The following is a 20,570-nucleotide window of genomic DNA, read 5'->3' on the forward strand; positions in this document are numbered from 1 at the left end:
TGGCGTAGTATTATTCTTGTGCATTAGTGTTAAAGATACATCTCTCTCATCTAAAATCACTAATATTCTCTGAGTAGAGAATCTTCTCACAATCTTGAGCGATAAGGATCCTTGTGGTTAAAGTTATTTATTTGGTGTGTGTGTGTGTGTGTGTGTGTGTGTGTGTGTGTGTGTGTGTGTGTGTGTGTGTGTGTGTGTGTGTGTCCGATTTGCATCTGGGATAAAGTGTGAAAAATTTGCGGCTGCCAAAATTACATCGAGGCTCGAAGAAAAACTTGCACTTAGTTGCTTGTTTCATCATCCTTGACAACTCATTCACCAGGGGTCAGAAAATGCAGCAGAACAGCACAAAGTATGTCTTACTGGATAGCTGCAATAGCCACAATGTTACCTGTCTTTGGTATTTCCTTATAGCATGAGCGTAATATTTACTGAACAGAGTCATCGTCTGTAATCTTTGCCTGCTAAGTTTGTGCTGACCACTGCCATATTTCAGTATCAGGCTCTAAAATGTAAAAATGAATCTGAGAAGATTAAACATCCAATCATGACTCAGAAATTATGTTTCTACTAGATTTGCAGTTTGTTTTTATTTCTTCTGAATTAGAAGGTGAAGGAGGTGGAGTTTACAATGAGTAAGTGCTAATATAGAAGGACAGGTGTGTTAATGAAGCTATTTAATTAACCATTAATGGTATTGCATGCTGATATTTCAAACATTTGTTTCATTTGAGTGATTTAATTAATTCATTTGTTTCTTTGTTTGATTTTTCAGACTGAGTCACTGTAACCTCTCAGAGAGAAGCTATGATGCTCTGTCTTCAGTTCTCAACTCCCAGTCATCTTGTCTGAAAGAGCTGGACCTGAGTAACAATGACATACAGGATTCAGGAGTGAAGCTTTTGTCTGTTGCACTGCAGAATCCACATTGTACACTAGAAACTCTCAGGTCAGGATCCAAAAGTCCTCACTGCTGATCATTTAAAGTCTGAATCACATTATTCTATAAACAACGGAACATTTTAGAATTGGCAAGTGAAATTTTACTTACCTTTGGATAGCTTAGTAGCTTTTTAACTACTGTTTGAAGATTTTTTACAGTCACATGTGTTGTTTAATTGGTAAAAGAGAAGTATTTTTTGGTTCATGTTTTCTGTGGCATGTTTTGTTTGACACACCGATGAGCAGGCCATTTGCTCTACAGCAGTCAATGTAGCCAACAAGATGCCTGCTCCTTTCAGTTGTTCTGCTCACTGTATCGCTAATTCCCAATTTATCCAGACAGCAATGATGTAGGTCCTGATGGTGCTGTTGATAGTGAGGACACCCAGGTGGTCAGAGATGGGTTGGAAGGCCAGAATAATATTCAAAGCCCGAGTATGCATGAAAGAGCTAACTTCTCATTTCTCACTTTCCAGAGTAGAAAAGAGTCAGTGTCCCATCAATGGCAAGTATGTTAGAAATCAACATACTTGCCATAGTGCCAGGTCCACAAATACACAAATACATCAAATACATCATTCAGATTTTGCTACAATCCAAATATTCAATTTGATGAGTTTGTGAGCACGTTGAGCTCTTTTTCCACATTGACTGGTTTGGATATTTATTGTGGCAACATTTTTTTGCTGCAACTTCTGCAAGTTTCAGTCTATGGCCAGTAATTCTCGTCATACCGACACTGCTGACACAGTGGCTCCTCCCGATGTGCAAGATTGATCAGATGACTTAGATGCAATATCCATGTCATTTCTTGCCTAGTTTCTCCAGTTTACTGGTTCTGGTCAGTGGGGTGGACCCCTCCCTTGTTTCATGCATGCATGGGATGAAAACCGTTTCCAAATTAAATGGTATGGTGTCTACTGGGCATCAATTAAAATGCATATTCTATACTTTTTAATAATCTCCATATCCATATTCCAGGAAACATGATTGAAATTTCTTTCTTCCACCTGTGTAGAGAGATATTGGTTCATAGCTTGTTTGTTTGGTGGCTTGTTTTGTTTTTCATTTATATTAAATTATCTGTAATTTTAGAGCACATATTTTTAAAGTTTGATTTTTTAAAGTTACATTGTAATCGGATCCTGTGAGAATATGTCTTCATGTCTGCAGGACCTCCATAAATCAAAGCTTCAGTTTCATGTTTGGATTCATTTATAGAGAGCTGTTTATTCATATATCCGACTTTGATTTATGCTATTTTCTTGTTCACATTTATCAGAAGGTCAGATTTAGAATTTCCAGCTGAAAAACAAAACAAAACAAAAATAAATTGGGCAACTATTGTTGTGTTTCAAGGGGAGTATTTAGGTATTAAGTATTTAATATGCCCCAGAAGTTGTTAAAATACAACATTGCTCATGAAAAAAATATATATATCAAGACATCAATTAATAGAACAATATAAAGAGTGCTTAATAAATCCAAAATGTAAATATAATAAGGAAACATTTTCTGTATCTGTCCTTGCAGTGAAAGTGAAAGTGAAACAGATAAAGGGCTCTCCTGTCTGCCAAGATACTGGTCCAGGTTATTCATTTATCATCCATAGTCAGTCACCATGGTGTAAACTAGTCTGTAAGTGACTATGGCTAACGAGTAAATAGAGTTAAAAAAAATTAAAACTAATGCATGTGATCACTCTTATTTTATTTTCCTGTTTGCTTTCAGACCGCAACACACACAAATATTGACACAACACTCACAAGCATCGACAGAGGCCTGCAACAATTTATTGCAACAATGGTTGTTTGGGTTTAGTGCAAATAAGCTGCATCAAATTATTGCATCCATTGTTGTGTCCTTGGGCTAGACACTTTACCCTACCGCTGGTGTTGGCCAGAGGGGCCGACGACACGATAGGTCAGCCTCCACCAGTGTGTGAATGTGAGAGTGAATGAATAATGGAATTGTAAAGCGCTTTGGGTGCCTTGAAAAGCGCTATATAAATCCAATCCATTATCCATTATCATTATCATTCTAATGTCCGTTCGTCACCAGGTCTGTCAATTTCCCATTGAAGAGCCATGTGGTTCTCCAAGATCTTTTCCATATTGCGTTCAATAAGCACCGTCTGAGTGCTCACAGCTCTCCTCATCACTTTGATCATACTGGCTAGCCTTGTAGGGTTTTGAATGGCCGTGACCACTTTCTTTAATCTTTGAAAAGCCAGCTCTGATCAGCAAGAACCGTGTTATCATGGTTCTGAATAGGTGTAAATCTTCTATGTCCTTAATCAACAGTCCCGCCAGACACATGACGCACCACTGGTGCATCCCATCCATCGTGTATCCAGCAGGAAACATCCCTCCAGGAATATTGGGTTCTCCCAAACACAGGCTTCTTGTTGAGAAAAGGGTGTCAATTGCATTGAGGGACCAGTTGATGAAATCCATTTTCTTTAGGTTTTAGAGGACAAGACTGAGAGACTCTCTGAAGGTTAAAGTTAAATTGATGGGAAAACAAAAACCGTGGGAATTGTCTTTTATAAATAAAGCTAAATTAAATTGAATGGATAGAAATGTATAATAGATGATATTGTATCTGAGAAACAGAAAATCATTGCTCAAAGATGGATTGTTGTTTTCTGTGTCTGCAGTCTGTCAGGCTGTCTGATCACAGAGGAAGGCTGTACTTACCTGGCTTCAGCTCTGAGCTCAAACCCCTCCCATCTGAGAGAGCTGGACCTCAGCTACAATCATCCAGGAGACTCAGGACTGAAGCTGCTGTTGGCTGGACTGAAGGATCCATGCTGGAGACTGGACACTCTGATGTATGGCGAGAATGTTTGATAGAGAAGGAAGTTCTGAAGCCTCTGCAGCTCTATCAATTAACCAGAAACAAGTGACATATATCTCAGTATATTTAACAGTGCGAGATATTTTTCTTCCTTTGATACTCATTAGGATTAGATTATTCTCTGAATAGACAGGCCAAGGACATACTGTATTTATGCTAGATTAAAATAAAGACTGGAACCAGGGGTAAACTGTTAGCCTAGCTTCATCAAAAGTAATAAAAATCTTTATTTTACAATGAATGCCATGGTAGAAGCTGTCAACTACAGGGAGATGTTTTCTGTACAGTTAAAGAAATGTGTGTTTGGTTGGTGAGAGACAAGCTGATTGGACAGTGTGTACGTGTCAGGATTGGTGGCTTTTTGAATTGCTAGTGGATGATATTGCTGCTGTTGGTTATTCTCAAATTAAGGATTTAGATTAAGGATTATAGACTTCAGACGAAGGAACGGTGGTAGTCGTACTGACTGATAGCTTGTATAGGTCCGGACCAGTACCCTGCCTGTTTCTGGAAGGTTCTCACAAACAAACCAGTCAGTGTTTGTGACTAGCTGGAACTAGATGTTAAAAGTTTATTTTGTGACCCAGAAAGATTAATAAGAGTAATTTTAAAACTTAGTAGCGGCTGCCATTGCCGGAAACTGGAGTTTGGCTGGACCGGGCTATGAATTCTGGGATATGGTGGGCCACGAAGGACACACCCAACCCATCCTTCAAATTCGGGGAAAAGGAGGACGCATTTGTCGGCTGCATTCGGAGGAGTCTACGAATTTGGACAGCCTTCGGCGCGTCACTGTGACGTAATTGGTCTACAAATGTATCCTCAGGAGGATGCAGCCCATGAATTTGGACACGACTATAGTCTGTCACAGACAGAGAGAAGAGATTTAAACTAATCAGATGTATAATATTCAAATGACTCAGCTCCTTAATTGCCTTTGGCTGCACCTGTGTCAGATGAGCTGTTGAGTTACTAAGGTTACATGAGCTCGATTTGGGATTGGCACATGGTTCATGCAGACCTCAGATAATTACTGAAGTGCTGCTTGGAATATGTGAACATAAGGAGAAAGAGCTGTGTTTTTGTGTCGATACTAGTCAACAAATGTATTGATCTACAATAGTTTTTATACCAAAGTGAAGTGTATGTAGTTAAATCACTCAGAAGTCAGAGGGCATGTACAATAACCACTTATAACCATTTCTAAGAGGAGAAAAATAACTGGCAGCAAAGGCAGGGAGGTGTCCTTTCCAGCTAAACAGAAGAGGAATATAAAGATAATGAAGGTCACAGTTAGAATCTGTCATATTTCATTAAATACAGTGGTGTACTGACAGATCCAGGATCAGTCCAAATCATCAACAGTTTGATCCACGTATGGATTAAAATGTATTTGTGAAAATGTTGGACTGTTCCTTTATCAGTGTCTAACAGTATGTGTATGAGAGCAATGTAATGTCCATGTGTGCATGCTGAAAGAGACTGTGCTGGTCTGACCCCCCTCCTCCTTTCAGGGTGGAGCCTGCTGGAGTCCAATGGTTGACACCAGGTCTGAAGAAGTGTAAGTGTGTTTTTAATGTGACATGTGAAAATAAAGCAGCACACATTCAACCTCTTCAAACTGTCACATCACTCATTCACATCTCTGATAACTGCAGCTGGATTGTGTTTGTTCTCTCCATCAGATTCCTGTCAACTCACAATCGACACAAACACAGTACACACAAACCTCAAACTGTCTGATAACAACAGTAAGGTGACACATGTGGAGGAAGTTCAATCATATCCTGATCATCCAGACAGATTTGATGGTTATCCTCAGCTGCTGTGTAGAAATGGCCTGACTGGTCGCTGTTACTGGGAGGTCGAGTGGAGCAAAAATATTTCTATATCAGTGAGCTACAGAAGAATCGGAAGGAAAGGATACAGTGATGAGTGTAGGTTTGGATTTAATGATCAGTCCTGGAGTCTGCTCTGCTTTGATGATGGTCCTAACTATGTCAGGCACAATAAGAGACAAACATTCATCTCCTCATCCTCATCCTCCTACTCCTCTGTCTCTAACAGAGTAGCAGTGTATGTGGACTGGCCTGCTGGCACTCTGTCCTTCTACATAGTCTCCTCTGACACTCCGATCCACCTCTTAACCTTCAAAACTACATTCACTGAAACTCTTTATCCTGGATTTTGGGTTGGTCCTGCTTCTTCAGTGTGTCTGTGCTGAGTTGAGTATAAAGAGTGTCCTCATGTTAAAGAAATACTCTGACTATTGAAAAGATAGTTAAGTCTGTACATGTCTGTCTCTTTCACTCAGAAACATGTTTTCAGATTCATGGATTCAATCAGTTGATGTTTTAAACTGTTCTAAATGATTACTTGTAAATTTCTTCCTCATCAGTCCTTTAAAGATGTAAGCTACGATTATTCAAGGATCCACATTTTGCTTCACATTTTCAAGCTTCACAATGAATATTAGTACGTTGTGTCACTTTATTATTATCAAACAATAATAATAATAATAATAATAATTATATATATACATATAAAAAACACCCAGCACGCCCCTGCGGGCGGTTTATCCTTCAAGCTCGGGTCCTCTACCAGAGGCCTGGGAGCTTGAGGGTCCTGCAGTATCTTAGCTGTTCCCAGGACTGCGCTCTTCTGGACAGAGATCTCCGATGTTATTCCCGGGATCTGCTGGAGCCACTCGCCTAGCTTGGGAGTCACCGCACCTAGTGCTCCGATTACCACGCGGACCACCGTTACCTTCACCCTCCACATCCTCTCGAGCTCTTCTCTGAGCCCTTGGTATTTCTCCAGCTTCTCGTGTTCCTTCTTCCTGATATTGCTGTCATTCGGAACCGCTACATCGATCACTACGGCCGTCTTCTTCTGTTTGTCTACCACCACTATGTCCGGTTGGTTAGCCACCACCATTTTGTCTGTATCTGGAAGTCCCACAGGATCTTAGCTCGGTCATTCTCCACCACCCTTGGGGGCATCTCCCATTTTGACCTCAGGACTTCCAGGTTATACTTGGCACAGATGTTCCTGTACACTATGCCGGCCACTTGGTTATGGCGTTCCATGTATGCCTTGCCTGCTAGCATCTTGCACCCTGCTGTTATGTGCTGGATTATCTCTGGGGCATCTTTACACAGCCTGCACCGGGGGTCTTGCCTGGTGTGATAGATCCCAGCCTCTATGGATCTTGTGCTCAGAGCTTGTTCTTGTGCTGCCATGATTAGTGCCTCTGTGCTGTCTTTCAGTCCAGCTTTGTCCAGCCACTGGTAGGATTTCTGGATATCAGCCACCTCCTCTATCTGCCGGTGGTACATACCGTGCAGGGGCCTGTCCTTCCATGATGGTTCCTCGTCTCCCTCCCCTTTCTTGGGTTTCTGCTGCCTGAGGTATTCACTGAGCACTCGGTCAGTTGGGGCCATCTTCCCAATGTATTGTTGGATGTTCGTTGTCTCATCCTGGACTGTGGTGCTGACACTCACCAGTCCCCGGCCCCCTTCCTTCCGCTTAGCGTACAGCCTCAGGGTGCTGGACTTGGGGTGAAACCCTCCATGCATGGTAAGGAGCTTTCTTGTCTTTATGTCAGTGGCTTCTATCTCCTCCTTTGGCCAGCCTAATACCCCAGCAGGGTACCTGATCACGGGCAGGGCGTACGTGTTGATGGCCTGGATCTTGTTCTTACCATTCAGCTGACTCCTCAGGACTTGCCTGACCCTCTGCAGGTACTTGGTGGTTGCAGCTTTTCTAGCGGCCTCTTCATTCATATATATATATATATATAGCGAGAGAGAGAGAGAGAGCGATAGATAGATATAGATAGATAGATAGATGATGATTGATTTGTACAGTCATTTATGGTATTTATTATACAGTAATACTTAAAGCTGTTGACTTGTGACTGTACAAAACAGATGTGATTTGAGTCAAAGTTCAAATGTTCCAGATGTTTTCAGTGTCTCTGATGATTCAATGTGAAAAAGGAAAAAATGAACAATTGGGAGCAAGCAAACGTTAACATGCTGATATTGTACCTAAGTAAAGCATTTGGTCGGACTGCAGTGAATATGAACTTTGATTTTTAGTGAATGAACCTTTTTCCTCTCATCATCTTATGATATTAGAATATTTCAAATCAATCAAATGTATTTGAAATGTCAGATTTAAAGTCATGAAATTCTTGAAATGTTTGTTGTATATGCTATAAAATTGCACTGTAAAATGTGCACTACAGGAAAACTCAGTGGAATGCATTAAGCTCTAACTGTACTTTAACAAGTTTCCACAGGGACTTCAGCCTTCAGCTGATCCAAAATGCTGCAGCAAGAGTACTGACAGGGACTAGAAAGAGAGAGCAGATTTCTCCTGCATTGGCTGAAATCCACAATTTATAATCCTGCTCCTCACAGTCTCAAGTAATCAGGTCCCATCTTATATTATTCATATTTTCTATGAAATATGTTTCAAATCTCATATGATCAAATCTCATGAACCCATGTTAGCGCTTCTTCCTCCTCCTCTTCCTTACACACTAGAGAGTTTAGGTGTACACCTTATGTCAAAATTTGATTGATGACCCCAGCCTTGACTGGCTAATCGATTCCAGATGTGTGACTAATCGCATCTGGTGGGAAAAAAGGAGGGGCGGTTTCTGGGGGGATCAGAGAGGGAGGGTTCCTGGGGCATGGAGAGTTCAGGGGGGTAACGCAGCAGATTTCTGATGAGTCAGTGCTGTATAGAGAGACAGAGCGGCAGTTCGTTTTTCACAGACAGACTCATAGTTTGAATTCTGTTTAAATGTTTCAATATTATGACAATGATCTTGATAACCATTTTCTCAGTAAAGAACTATTTCTTTTTTCAATAGTGGCTTTATTTTGATTTATTACGTTAATCTTATTACAGACGCAATAAAATAAAAACCTTTAAGATTATCAGACTAGTAACGGATTGCATTTATATAGCGCTTGGTGGAGGTGTGGGGATTATATAATTTTAATATCATATTTTTTCGTTTATATCCTGTTTATTAAGCTTTGAGTAGTGGCATTTGATTAAAACATTTATTCAATATATTACACATATAGTTTCAATCATGTTATTACACATATTGCAAAAATGTGCTCATAAAAGAGTTGGCCTTCTGTCTGGTGAGAGGTTACAAGCTTCATCTGGTGAGGTGAGAGGTGAGACAGAGTGCAGTGAGGTCGAGACAGTTCGCCTGCATACACAGACAGTATATAGATTCATTTCTAGGTTAGAGTTAAGACATATTTGGCTTGTAACTGCATTTTGTGCCTGCATAAGCAACAGTTTTGTAGAATGTGTTTCTGATGTTCCAGAGATAAGCGAGAGTAAGAAGATCAACAGGAAGCACCTGGCGTGGAGACGGAGAAAATGTCTTTTTGAGTGTGTGTCAAAGGTTGTCAGCAGAAGAGCTGTGGTTACTGTAACTTATGCATGTTGTGTATCTGCTTTGACGCATACCCTGACATATAAAAACATTTTAAGTATGCTTTTTTGGGGGATTTATGCTAAGGATTGTGATGGTGTATTTCCTCCACACATGTGTTTAATAAAATCATTGTTTTGACACACTTGGACCAGCAGTCATTTGTCTCACACCTCAATCACGAATCGGGACAGTTTTTGGTGCCTTGACCCAGATTGAGGAGGGACGTTGTTTGGTGGTTCGGACGAAGGAGGCTGAGGTTCAGTGGTCAAACGGACGGAGAGGAACCAGCAGGTCGACTGAGTGATGGGCCCTTGGTAAGAAAGGTAAGGCACTGCCTATTGATTAAACTAAATATCTAAAAGGTGCTGAATTGGAAATAAAACTAAATTAAATGTCCACTCAGTAGAGTTTCTGGTGAAATGTCCGTGGTGATTTTGGGTAATTGGTGATAAAAGTAAAAGTTTGGGGAATATTTGACTGACAAAATTTATTGCTGTTAATTCTGGGTTGTATTTTAAGTTGATGTGATATGTGTTTAAGTTGATGTGTTATGTTCATTGAGTGTGACGTCAGCCAAGAGAAGAGATTAGATTAGGGCATTTGGATAATTGACTAGAAATAACATCAGATAAATAACCTGGCAGTTAGAGTCCACAGTGATGTTTTTTAAAATTATTTAAATTACTTAGGATGGAGACGGGGTACTCTAGGGGTGCAAAGTTCTGAGTCTTATGACTCCATCTTGCGGCGGACGCGCTGCAATTTCCTGCAGGTGACTGGGTTAATTCGGGTGATACCCGCGACAGGTAGGGACAGTTGTTAATAATCAGTGGTCAAGTACCACTTTTCTTGCACCATTTGACCAACAGAGGGGGGCCCTCGGGCGTGACCATTTCAAACGTGGACGGCAGGTAATCTTACATAAAGCTCCAGACGCCAACAGGACGCTGGGGTGGGGTTCCTGTTGAACTGCGGGAAGCGCTTTTAAATTAAGTTAGGATCGGGTCACTGCCCCGGGCAGATAACGGCTATAATTGACCAGGAAGGTGGGCAAACCTGGGCTTAGAGGCTTTTAAACTTGTCGAAAAGTTAGCTGTACCGGTACAGAGGTTTTGAAGAAGTGATATGGAAATGCTGAATAATTTGTCTTGGCATCTGGTGTCTTTTGTTATGGTTATACACGTCTGAACATATAATTTAGTGTAAATTGGTTGTTTAAACTGCGTGATTATAAGTGGGTGTGGTGTGAAAGTGATTTGATACAGAAGCTGAGTACATGAGGATAAAACAAACTACTGTGTGAAAAGTGCTGTGTGAAATTTGCTGGTGAAAAGCTGAAAGACTTGATAATATGTTGCTGAACTGTGTTAAATTGTGGTGAACATTTCAAGTGTTTTTTAAGTTTGAAGCTTGTGAACAGGTGAAGCGCTGAATTTTTACTCCCTCCCTCTCTTTTTACTCCTGTAAAAATAGAGAATTGCTGATTTTTTTGCTAAGTATATAATTGAAAAGGAATTATTGTGTGATTTGTGGTTGATATTTTCATTTGGCCTAAGAAGGCAGAAGTGTGCTGTTTATTTTTTGACATTTTATTTGAAGCGAGTTGTTTGATTTATGTCTTCTCCCTATTAAGAGTAGAAGAAGCGCGTGTACAGGGGATTTATTTCTATTTTTAAGTTTTGCAGTTGCCGGGTGGAGTGTCTGTGAGAGTGAATTTTTGCTGGCTTGGCATGGTTAAATTGCTGAAGTTGGGTTTTTTGATAAGTTTTGTGTTTTTTGGGAGAACTGCGAGTGTGTGTGAGTGTAGTGGAGAGAGAAAAAGAGTGTGCAGGTGCAAGGCGGCTGTCAGGGCTTAGAGGAAGTGAATGTTAACCCTTTAAGACCTACCATAGAACAAATTCCGCCAGAGCTTATATTATATTTTTAAATGCTGTAGTGCCATTTTTGGGAGCATTTCAAGTTGCTATACATCAATACAACCATTATAGCCCAAATTGTAATAATATGTATGCATTAAATGCATAGCAATTACATAAATTGCAAAAAAGTGCAATAAACTACAAAAAAATTGAAAATCGTTTTTGTTTTTTTAACATATATTTCTAGTTAGAGAAATTTAAGAGGCTTATCTCTCAAAACTGTAAATACAAAAAAGTTGCACAAAATAGTTTCCCACCTCAGGAAATTTATTTTGAGTGTCTTCATAGTTTTATTTTTGAAATACACCAATTTTTATATACTGCAGGAAAAACGAAAATAAATATTATAGTGCAAATTTGCAAAAAAGCAGCATATGCATCAAAATAAACTATTTCCAGCAGTACAATATGAGTCCCAAGCATCCCAGAAACGACACAGAAAGTCATAAAGTCAAACATAACTTTTAAAAACAGGCTCATGAGGCCCTGACAGTAAAAAACTACATTTCCGCGAAAATGACATCACTTCCGGTTTCGGGCAGGTAATGGCGGACATGCGAAAGTTCGCTCTGACGTCTATTCCACCATAGGAAGTGTTATGAACAGCTGATCGGATCGGCAAAGCATGTTTCTGGAATATTATGTTTTTGTTGCTGCAAGCGCTTTTTATGCAGTTTTTGCAAAGCTATATGTGGAAGAAAACTGTGACCTAGGACAAGCTGATGGCATAAAATGTAAGTACAACTCCTCCGGTTTCATATGCAAAAAAAATTATTGCGCTAGCTTATGTGGTTGCAGTGCTACCGGGATTTAAAAATAGTTACACAAAACAAAGCGTGCCCGCTCCGACCGGTTTTAAAGGGTTAAGCACTCAAGGCACCTTTGACTATAAAAAGGGAAGTACAGCGAGGGAACCCAGAGGGAGGAGTTCAAGAGTGGCCATTTTGTGAGGGTGAGGTTAAATACAGAATGGCTGATGGCGCGAGGGCGACCCCCAGTGGGGAAAAGAAGTACAAGCCACTTAAGGAGCAGGTGGAACAATTAAAGAAAGCCATCAAAATCACCAGCCAGGGAACACCTAAGGAGATTGCCCAGGAGTGCCAAGACATGGAAGATGAGGTAAAGAAATTATGTGAGAGCGAAGAAAAAACTTTGGAAGACAAAGTACCTCTTCATCTGATTTTAAAGGATGAAGGTGGCAAATGTGAGAAGAGGATGAAGGAATTGGAAGAGGAGCCCATGGGCCGCTTTGTAAGCAGAAAAGTGAAAGTAGAGAGGAAGCTGTTGAAGGAAAAACATGGTTAGTATTGTAAATTCATGATTATGTGCCAGGGGGTCTCTCAGTGCATGAAAGAGGAAGTGAATGAGACTGGACCAATGCCGGAAAAAGAGGGACAGAAGGGAGCTACGGCTGAAGGGACATCAACGTCTGGATATCCCAACCTGACACAACTGCCTAGTGCCCCGCCTCCCCCGTACGCTTTTCCAATTTTGACTTTGGAGAGTGGTACTGTGTGGGGGCCGGGCGATAGAACAGGAACAGTGAAGGGAGGAATTGTGGATTTTCAGGAGGACAGCAGACAACTGACTCCTACCTGGCAGGCAGAGGGAGCCACCACTGGGGTGACTCAGCCTCAATCAGTGGTAGCTAACCCAGAGATGACTCAGTCTCAACCAGTCGTAGGGACATCACAAGGCAGTATAACTACACTGAGTGTGACTTTGCTTCCTCCCTCGCACTTCAGCCCAGAAGGAGCTCTGGAAGGGGCTCAACCTGAGGCTCCTAAGAGTGGAGACCAGGCGACAGCAGAATGTGTCCACCAGGAAGTGGCAGCCCAGGATTCATGGACCTCAGAGGAGGATGAGCATGGACTGGCGCTTGGGAGCTTGACAGTCAAGGTGAGGCAGAAGGTCTGCCAGAGACCAAGCATCGGTGACCTTAAGGAAAATCAGTGGCAGGGGGCGGTTGTAGGAAAAGTGCACACCAACCGGGAGACCCTGACAAAGCTAGAAGAGAAGGCGAGGAACTAGAAGAGAGGATAGTAGAAGACCGGATAGAGAAGTTGGGGGAGGAGATTAAGATGTCAGCAGTGAGGTGACGGAAACCGCAAGTGGCGTTGACCCTGGGGGCTGAAGGCACCTCAGCAAAGTCTGACATTGACCTGGGCCCCTGGCAGCATCGCTCTGGGCAGATTTTTGTGGGACAGAAAGAAAAAAGACAGTCAATCTTTGAGAAGAACCGGAGACAGAGCATTGCATTGCATACTGAGGAGGGGGAGTTCAATACAGAAGATGACTTGCCACTCTCTATGCCTTTGCTGAAGGGGCTAAAGGGAGAACCAGTGTATCAGCCCTATAACATCAGAGACCTGGAGGCGCTGGTGAAGCAACTACCCCCGATTACAGAGGGAGGAGCCGCTTGGCTGAGGAAGCTGCAGAGTCTAACAGAAGGAGAAGAGCTGGCGTTAGGAGATTTCATAGCAGTAGGTGGACGAGCCATGAGAGGAGGTGGTTTAGCTAATGTGGAACAAATAGCAGGAACTATACGTGCAGCAAATGACGTTCCCTAAGAAAGGGTGCGGAATGCTCTCGCTGACGCGGTGCGTGACAAATATCCGAGGAGTGTAAGTATAGAGAGGAGAAATTCCTACTTCCCATTCATGTACTCTGCAATGTGCATTGTGTCAAAACTGTCCTTGTAGCACGTTTACTTTTTTTCAAAATAAATAGCTGTGAAAAAAACCCCCATCAAAGTTGAGGTAAGTATTCACCGTAGTATCGTGTTTTTTTTATTAGGGTCAAATTTGTCTTTGGGTAAAAATTAAGCCAACACCCAAGTGTCAAAGGTCGGTTCTAAAAAACAAGTCAGTCCCTGAAACTTATTTGTGCCACAGATGCTAATTCAGTTACTGTGGGAATATGTAAGCAATGTTTTGGGACCTGTCTGATCTTAAAAAACGAACTTTGTTGTTACATTACAGCAATATTGAGGAAAGATTTATCGGCTGAGCATGGAGCTGGATGAAGGTCAAAGATAAAGTCCCTGCCACGCTTCCGGTTATGCTTCCATCTGGCCTAGTCATCCAGCCGGTCCATGCTGTATCGCCCCTCCTGATCCGGAGTGGTATAACGTTTTGTAGAAAAGTTTGAATGATTCTCTCTCTCTCACACACACACACTCTTACAAAAATAATAAATTCTCTGGGTTTTTTTTCTCATACATTTATGGTACCCGACGGAGGAAGTTGAAGCATCCCGAGCTCTCGGAGGTAATTGACCGGGATGAACCGACGGTCGTCTGACTCCTTCTTGATGTATGCAAAACAAGGCCGTTTTTTTTTAGGGTTTCTCTTTTTCTGTCTATTGAGAAAACCTGTTGTAAAAGTAGCTCAAAATAATGAAGAAAAACTCTTTACTTTGGTTTGAGAAGGAGTGGCTGCACAAAACCAAAATACCTCATTAGGGTGTTTTAGTTGTTTAAGTAGGACCGAGTTCTGAATATGTGCGCGGTGCTCTTTTCACTAAGGGATTTTTTTTTTTCAACACATACAAGGATGTAGCTTGCCTCCACCAAGCACTATATAAATGCAATCCGTTACTAGTCGGATAATCTTAAAAGTTTTTATTTTATTGCGTCTGTAATAAGATTAATGTAAGAAATCAAAATAAAGCCACTATTGAAAAAAGATATAGTTCTTTACTGAGAAAATGGTTATCAAGATCATTGTCATAATACTGAAACATTTAAACAGAATTCAAACTATGAGTCTGTCTGTGAATCTATACAGCACTGACTCATCAGAAATCTGCTGCATTACCCCCCTGAACTCTCCATGCCCCAGGAACCCTCCCTCTCTGATCCCCCCAGGAACCACCCCTCCTTTTTTCCCACCAGATGCGATTAGTCACACATCTGGAAGCGATTAGTCACTTCTGGAGTACTTCCGGTAGGGTGAAAAGGTCAAGGCTGGGGTCATCAATCAAATTTTGACACAAGGTATACACCTAAACTCTCTCACACTGCTGAGTTTGTCCTGGTGGATCATCGAGGGTGGAAAGCCTCCGCCTCCTCAGCTCTCTCAGATCACATTATTATCTTTTTTCTGTAACCTAAATTCTTGTGTATGTAAAAAGTGTTAACAGTACTTACCTTCCCTGGTTGCGTCATTTGCAGGATGTGGAGCAAAAGAGTAAAAGCAGCTCAATCACCTGCTTATGAGCTCCTGGAGTAAACCAATGTGCCAGGCTAGGGGAGTGTGGTTAAGGTGTTTAAATTTATATAGAAGTGATTGAAATCTGTATATGTTATTATATGTTATTTGTAGGATTTGTTAGAAATCTGAATGTGTCTGTCATGTGTTATATTTTGGTTGGATGTTTGCTCATGTTGAGGTTTATCTTTTCATTTTGTTTGCTGACCCCAGACTTGTGCTATTTCAGATGCTCACCTGAATCAGGTAGAGTATAAAAGGAAGCCAGTTGCTTTTACAGGAGTTGGATTCTTTGCTGTGTGTTGATGTGTAAACTCATGTTCTCTTTAATAAAGTCTTTCAGTTGATGGATACATTTTATTCCAGTCTCGTGCCATTTTATTGGAAGTAACCAATGACCGCTGGGCAAATCTGACATATACACTACTACAAAAACAGCACAAGAGAAGGAGCATTTTGTGTTTGTGTTGTTGTCTGTGTTATTAGTTGGGTTACTAAATAAGATGAGAGATACAATTAAGCACAAAGTGGTTAATAAATTGGTCCACTGGCCAAATGATACTAAAACTATCCAACCTCCATGTAGTGGTATTGTTTTAAATCTCCAAATAAGACACTTGTGAGCTTTGTGCACAGTAACTTCAGTCTGGTGTGCATGACAAGAGATGCAATTACAGTAGTTTGAAAACTTTTACTTTGTAAGGATTAAAATAACATCATCGTCACATGATAGAAAAACTATAGGCTCCCATGCCTAATGCAGCTCTTTGTCTTTCTCCGCTGAACATGATGTCACTTGCTATATTAAAGGGACCATAAAAACTCATCAGCTCTGTTGGCTCTGTTGCTACATTTTCTGAGTCGTGTTTTAATTGAAAGATTCAAAGCGTGATTGGTGATTTGTGAGCCGCAGAAAGGAGGTAAGCACTAATGCTGGCACAAGGGGACCACAAGTGCCAGCCGGGGTAAATGGGGAGTGTTGCATCAGGAAGGGCATTCTGCATAAAAGCTTTGCCACATCAAACATGTGGATCATAAAGAATCAGAATGTCCCATCAGACTGGTCAAGACCCCAGGTTAACAACAACTGCCTCTGGTGCTGTTGGTTAACAGGGTGCCAGTGGAAACTGTGCTACTAATAGCTGAAAACAAAGGAAAAGGAGAGGGGGAAGGAGGCAATGGTAGAGAAGGAAAGGCAGGACAGTGGAGGTGAGAGCAGGACTCTAAATGTGTATGAACAGTGTTGGATCATGAGTCTGAAACTGGAAAGCAAAGGAGTGATGTTAAATGTTGTCGCTGTGGCCCACAGGTCAGAGGTCAGATAGATGAAAAAGAGGTATTCTGGTGTAAAGTGGATGAAGCGGTAGAGTGTCTCGACAGAGGGAGAGAGTGGTGGTTGGAGGGTACTTTAATGCAGCAGGCCCCAAACTTTTTTGCACCATGGACCAGTTTAACGTCAGGCAATATTTTCACGGACCAGCCTTTAAGGTGTTGTGGATAAATACAATGAAAAAAAATTATATGACCAAGAAAAAAACTGTGGTAGTTTGTAAATATAATAATAAACGCGAATTCACTGTGTAATTGTGTAACTTTATTAGCAGTGTCCTCCTGAAATGTGACAACAACGTTCAGAGTAACATCCTCCTCTCTGCCCCTTAATGCTCTCTGGTCACTATGGTAATGCGTAAATATTTCTTTCAAAAAAAGACACACAACTACAACACGGGAAAAGACCCAAGGAAACCGACTTAATGATAAAAACCCTGAAAAACAAAAATTTCACACCTGAGCCTCATCTCTCGCAGCCCGATACCAAACGACTCATGGACCAGCACCAGTCCATGGCCCGACGTTTGGGGACCGCTGGATGGACATGTAGGTGAAGGGAACAGAGGAGATAACAAGGTATTGAATAGGTACAATGTTAAGGAGAGAAATGTAGAAGGACAGATGATAGTGGGTTTTATGAAAAGGATGCAAATAGCTGTGAGAAACATTGACTTTAAGAAGAGGAAGGAACACAGGGCCATGTATAAGAGTGGAGGACTGTGCACACAGGTGGACTACATTATCTGAAAGATAGGTGGCATGAATTAGCTGCGTGAAGCAGGTAGGATTGCACCCAAACGCAGACTCAAAGGCAGGTCTTTAACTCAAAAAAGCTTTGCTTGTATCTAGTAATACAAAACAAACTGGAAAAACACACAAACTAACAGGGCAAGCAGAACAAACAGCACGGAAATGAGCGAGATCATGATGCAGGACAGAGAGAGATGAAGACAAATACACAAAAGGGCAAAAAAGGGAACGAACTGCAGGAGGGAACACAGCTGAACATGATATAACTAATAAACAGTACCTTTGCACATTGACTGAAACTAGATGACTGAATGAACAATAGGCTCTGAGTCAGTTCCTTGATCATTAATATGCAAATTGTCATGACCATTTAACAACCACTGATCAACAAACACTAATCAATGACCCGCTATTCAAAGAGGGTTGGGGAATGGCTGCAATCTCAGCATTAGGGATGGGTACCGGTGTCCGGTGCCATCTGACATAAACGGTAGTAACCAGACCGAAAAGCAGCGCACATTTCGGTGCTTTATTTCGGTGCTTTTTTTTCCTGAGCTGTGATACACTTTAGATTCTAGCCTTTACGTTTCCGAGGATAGTAGGCGGGGCCAGGTACGTACGTTCTGTTAGAGCAGAGCTACAGATTAAAAATGTCCAAGGCGAAGCGGTCAAAAGTCTGGCTGTACTTCACAGCAAAATATGCAAACTCAGCAGCCTGCAACAAGTGCTTTAAGCTGATACTGTGATACTGTCAAAGGAGGTAACACCTCGAATCCGATGAAACACCTGGCGACGCATAGCGTTTTTTTAAAAAGCCCAGAAATGCGCCGTATTTGATAGCTTGCTGCGAGACCTCACACCGAGCACATCTACTGCGGGTGGGTTGCCTGTTATGCAACATCCCCCAAAAACACGAAGAGTAGAGTCCTGGCCCCTAGCCCTGCCAGTGTAGCAGAAATGATGACGGATGATGGTGGCAGCAGCCGTTCTTCTCTGCGTGAGTAGCTAATTTACGTTGAGTAGGCTAACCACGTTATTACATTAATGCATGTAAGGTGAACTAGCAAACATCATCATAGCTACATGCGGCTGTCCTCTTGTTTGATGGCAGATACTCCCTTCACCCTGGCCAAAAAGGCTAAAATGACCAAAGAAAAAGTGGAAAACAGTTAAACATGAGAGGTTTAGGACAAAGTTTGTGTTTTTTCCATTGTTTAAGCACTGCTTCCAGCCAAGAGTGATACCATATATGCCCCATAGCTGCAGAAAAGGCTAACATTGTTATCTTTTTACAAAAAACAGCTGAACATGAGAGGTTTTTGGACCAATTTTGTGTTCTCCATTCTTTAAGCACCGGTTTGAGCACCGTTTGAGCACCGGCACCGTTTCAAAAGTACCGATTTGGCACCGGTATCGGATAAAACCTAAATGATACCCATCCCTACTCAGCATTATAAGATGGTGAAAGATGTGCCCTTAAGCCCCCTCCTCGATTCAGCGATGGTCATTCCCTTTTCACGGCTCACGGCTGAGGTAGCAGTTGTGTGGTTTGTGGGAGAAAAGAACCCTAAATGCAGGTACTGGCTGGGGTGTGAGTGAGCATTTTTTAAAGTGATGGCAAAGTACACAAACAGGGGATAAGGAACAGGGAGCAAATAAAACCTAGACCGGGAAAACTAATAAACAAACCTGAAAACATAAGGACAGGCCAGGACTCCACAGTAAATAGGCTGTGGAGACAAGGAGTAAACAGCTGCTATGAAAACACATCAAACTTTATGATGATAATTTTTCACGTTACTTTATGCGAAACATAACCTCGGCTTTAATTTTCAAAGCCACAGAGTCGGACACACTGTAAAGTGAAGTGTACAGTTCACACCTGTAATCGGGTTTAACCAACCGTCAGTTTCTGTTGGGTTGGGTTATTGCCGTTCCCAGGCAAATACAGCGTGCACACACAAACACTCACATGCACATTTCTGTCATCTACAGGTTTTCTCACGGCAAAATCAGTGTCCTATAGCTGCAGCTCTTAAGTCTGTGTTATACAGTTTCTTCTGTATAATAAAAATGTATCTGTGTTCATCATCTCTGTTATAGCTTGAAGTTTAGTTTTTCAGATTTGCAACTCTGACTGATCCCAGATAACAGCTCTCATTTTTCTAATTACCAAGTGCAGCAAGTTTGGACTTGTTGTAATGAATGTCTTCACTCATCACTGTCACTGTAAACATGGGACTTCATCATTTGAATTCAGAGTGATCAGAACAACATGGTAAAGATCAGCACATCACTATATTGAGCTAAACACACTTCAGACATTTCAATAACACACAAATGCCGCCACTGCTCTCATTTCTAACATCAGGAGACCTTTATGATCTCTGTCATGGTGTCTGTTTAACAACAACAGTCACTACATGAGTGAGACACAAACTCCATCTGCTTTTTTATAAATACGGTATACATATTTACAGAAGTCAGAGCTCATCAAACACAGAGAAACAGAAACCTTTTCAGTATCAGCGAGATGAACAAACAGATCAGAGTTCAAAAAAGGTTTTATTACAGCAGACAGCTTGTGTTTACATGGACAGGTTTCTGTGTGTTTTCTTTTCATGAAATCACTCAGGACCCACTTTGGTCACTTTTCTTAACTATTTATTTAGAGTAACATTTATAGAATAATTATGAATTTAATCTAAAGATGTTCAGGAATTAAAACCTGAAAACTGCATCAACAAGAATATTTTAATGTAACTTTTATAATGAGGTAATCTGTGTAATATTCTTCTCGTGTGCACTCAGGGAGACATTCAATCCAAACTACTGAACACACACTGCTGGAAATAGAGATTGACAGACCACGTGACTTTCGCGCATTGCATGCCGGGTACTAGTGGCAAAACAATCAAAGCAACGCATCAAACGCAAGCATTTGCAGCACCGCAAAACGTTCATTCTCCGGTTCCAATACCTTCTTGCTTTTTCTTTGCCCCCCAAAAAAGGTATGTACAAAACGAAGGAGAACAATGCCAGTCCGTACAAAGACAGACTTGATGAAAAGTCAAAGAAAAGATA

General features: G+C 41.4%; 1 protein-coding gene across 1 annotated transcript in view; it reads left to right on the forward strand.

Moving 5' to 3' along the window:
- LOC102212581 (protein NLRC3-like) overlaps window positions 1–5,948 on the forward strand; it is a 17,424-nt gene extending 11,476 nt beyond the window's left edge. The window contains exons 4-8 of the mRNA XM_013914760.1: window positions 776–949; window positions 3,602–3,775; window positions 5,316–5,362; window positions 5,487–5,800; window positions 5,919–5,948. Of these exons, the coding sequence (XP_013770214.1) occupies window positions 776–949; window positions 3,602–3,775; window positions 5,316–5,362; window positions 5,487–5,800; window positions 5,919–5,948 (739 nt within the window). The remainder of the gene's footprint in view (window positions 1–775; window positions 950–3,601; window positions 3,776–5,315; window positions 5,363–5,486; window positions 5,801–5,918) is intronic.
- The last annotated feature ends 14,622 nt before the right edge of the window (window positions 5,949–20,570 follow it).

Source organism: Pundamilia nyererei, unplaced genomic scaffold, assembly GCF_000239375.1.
Source record: "Pundamilia nyererei isolate P.nyererei 1_Seehausen unplaced genomic scaffold, PunNye1.0 scaffold00222, whole genome shotgun sequence".
Classification (NCBI taxonomy): Eukaryota; Metazoa; Chordata; class Actinopteri; order Cichliformes; family Cichlidae; genus Pundamilia; species Pundamilia nyererei.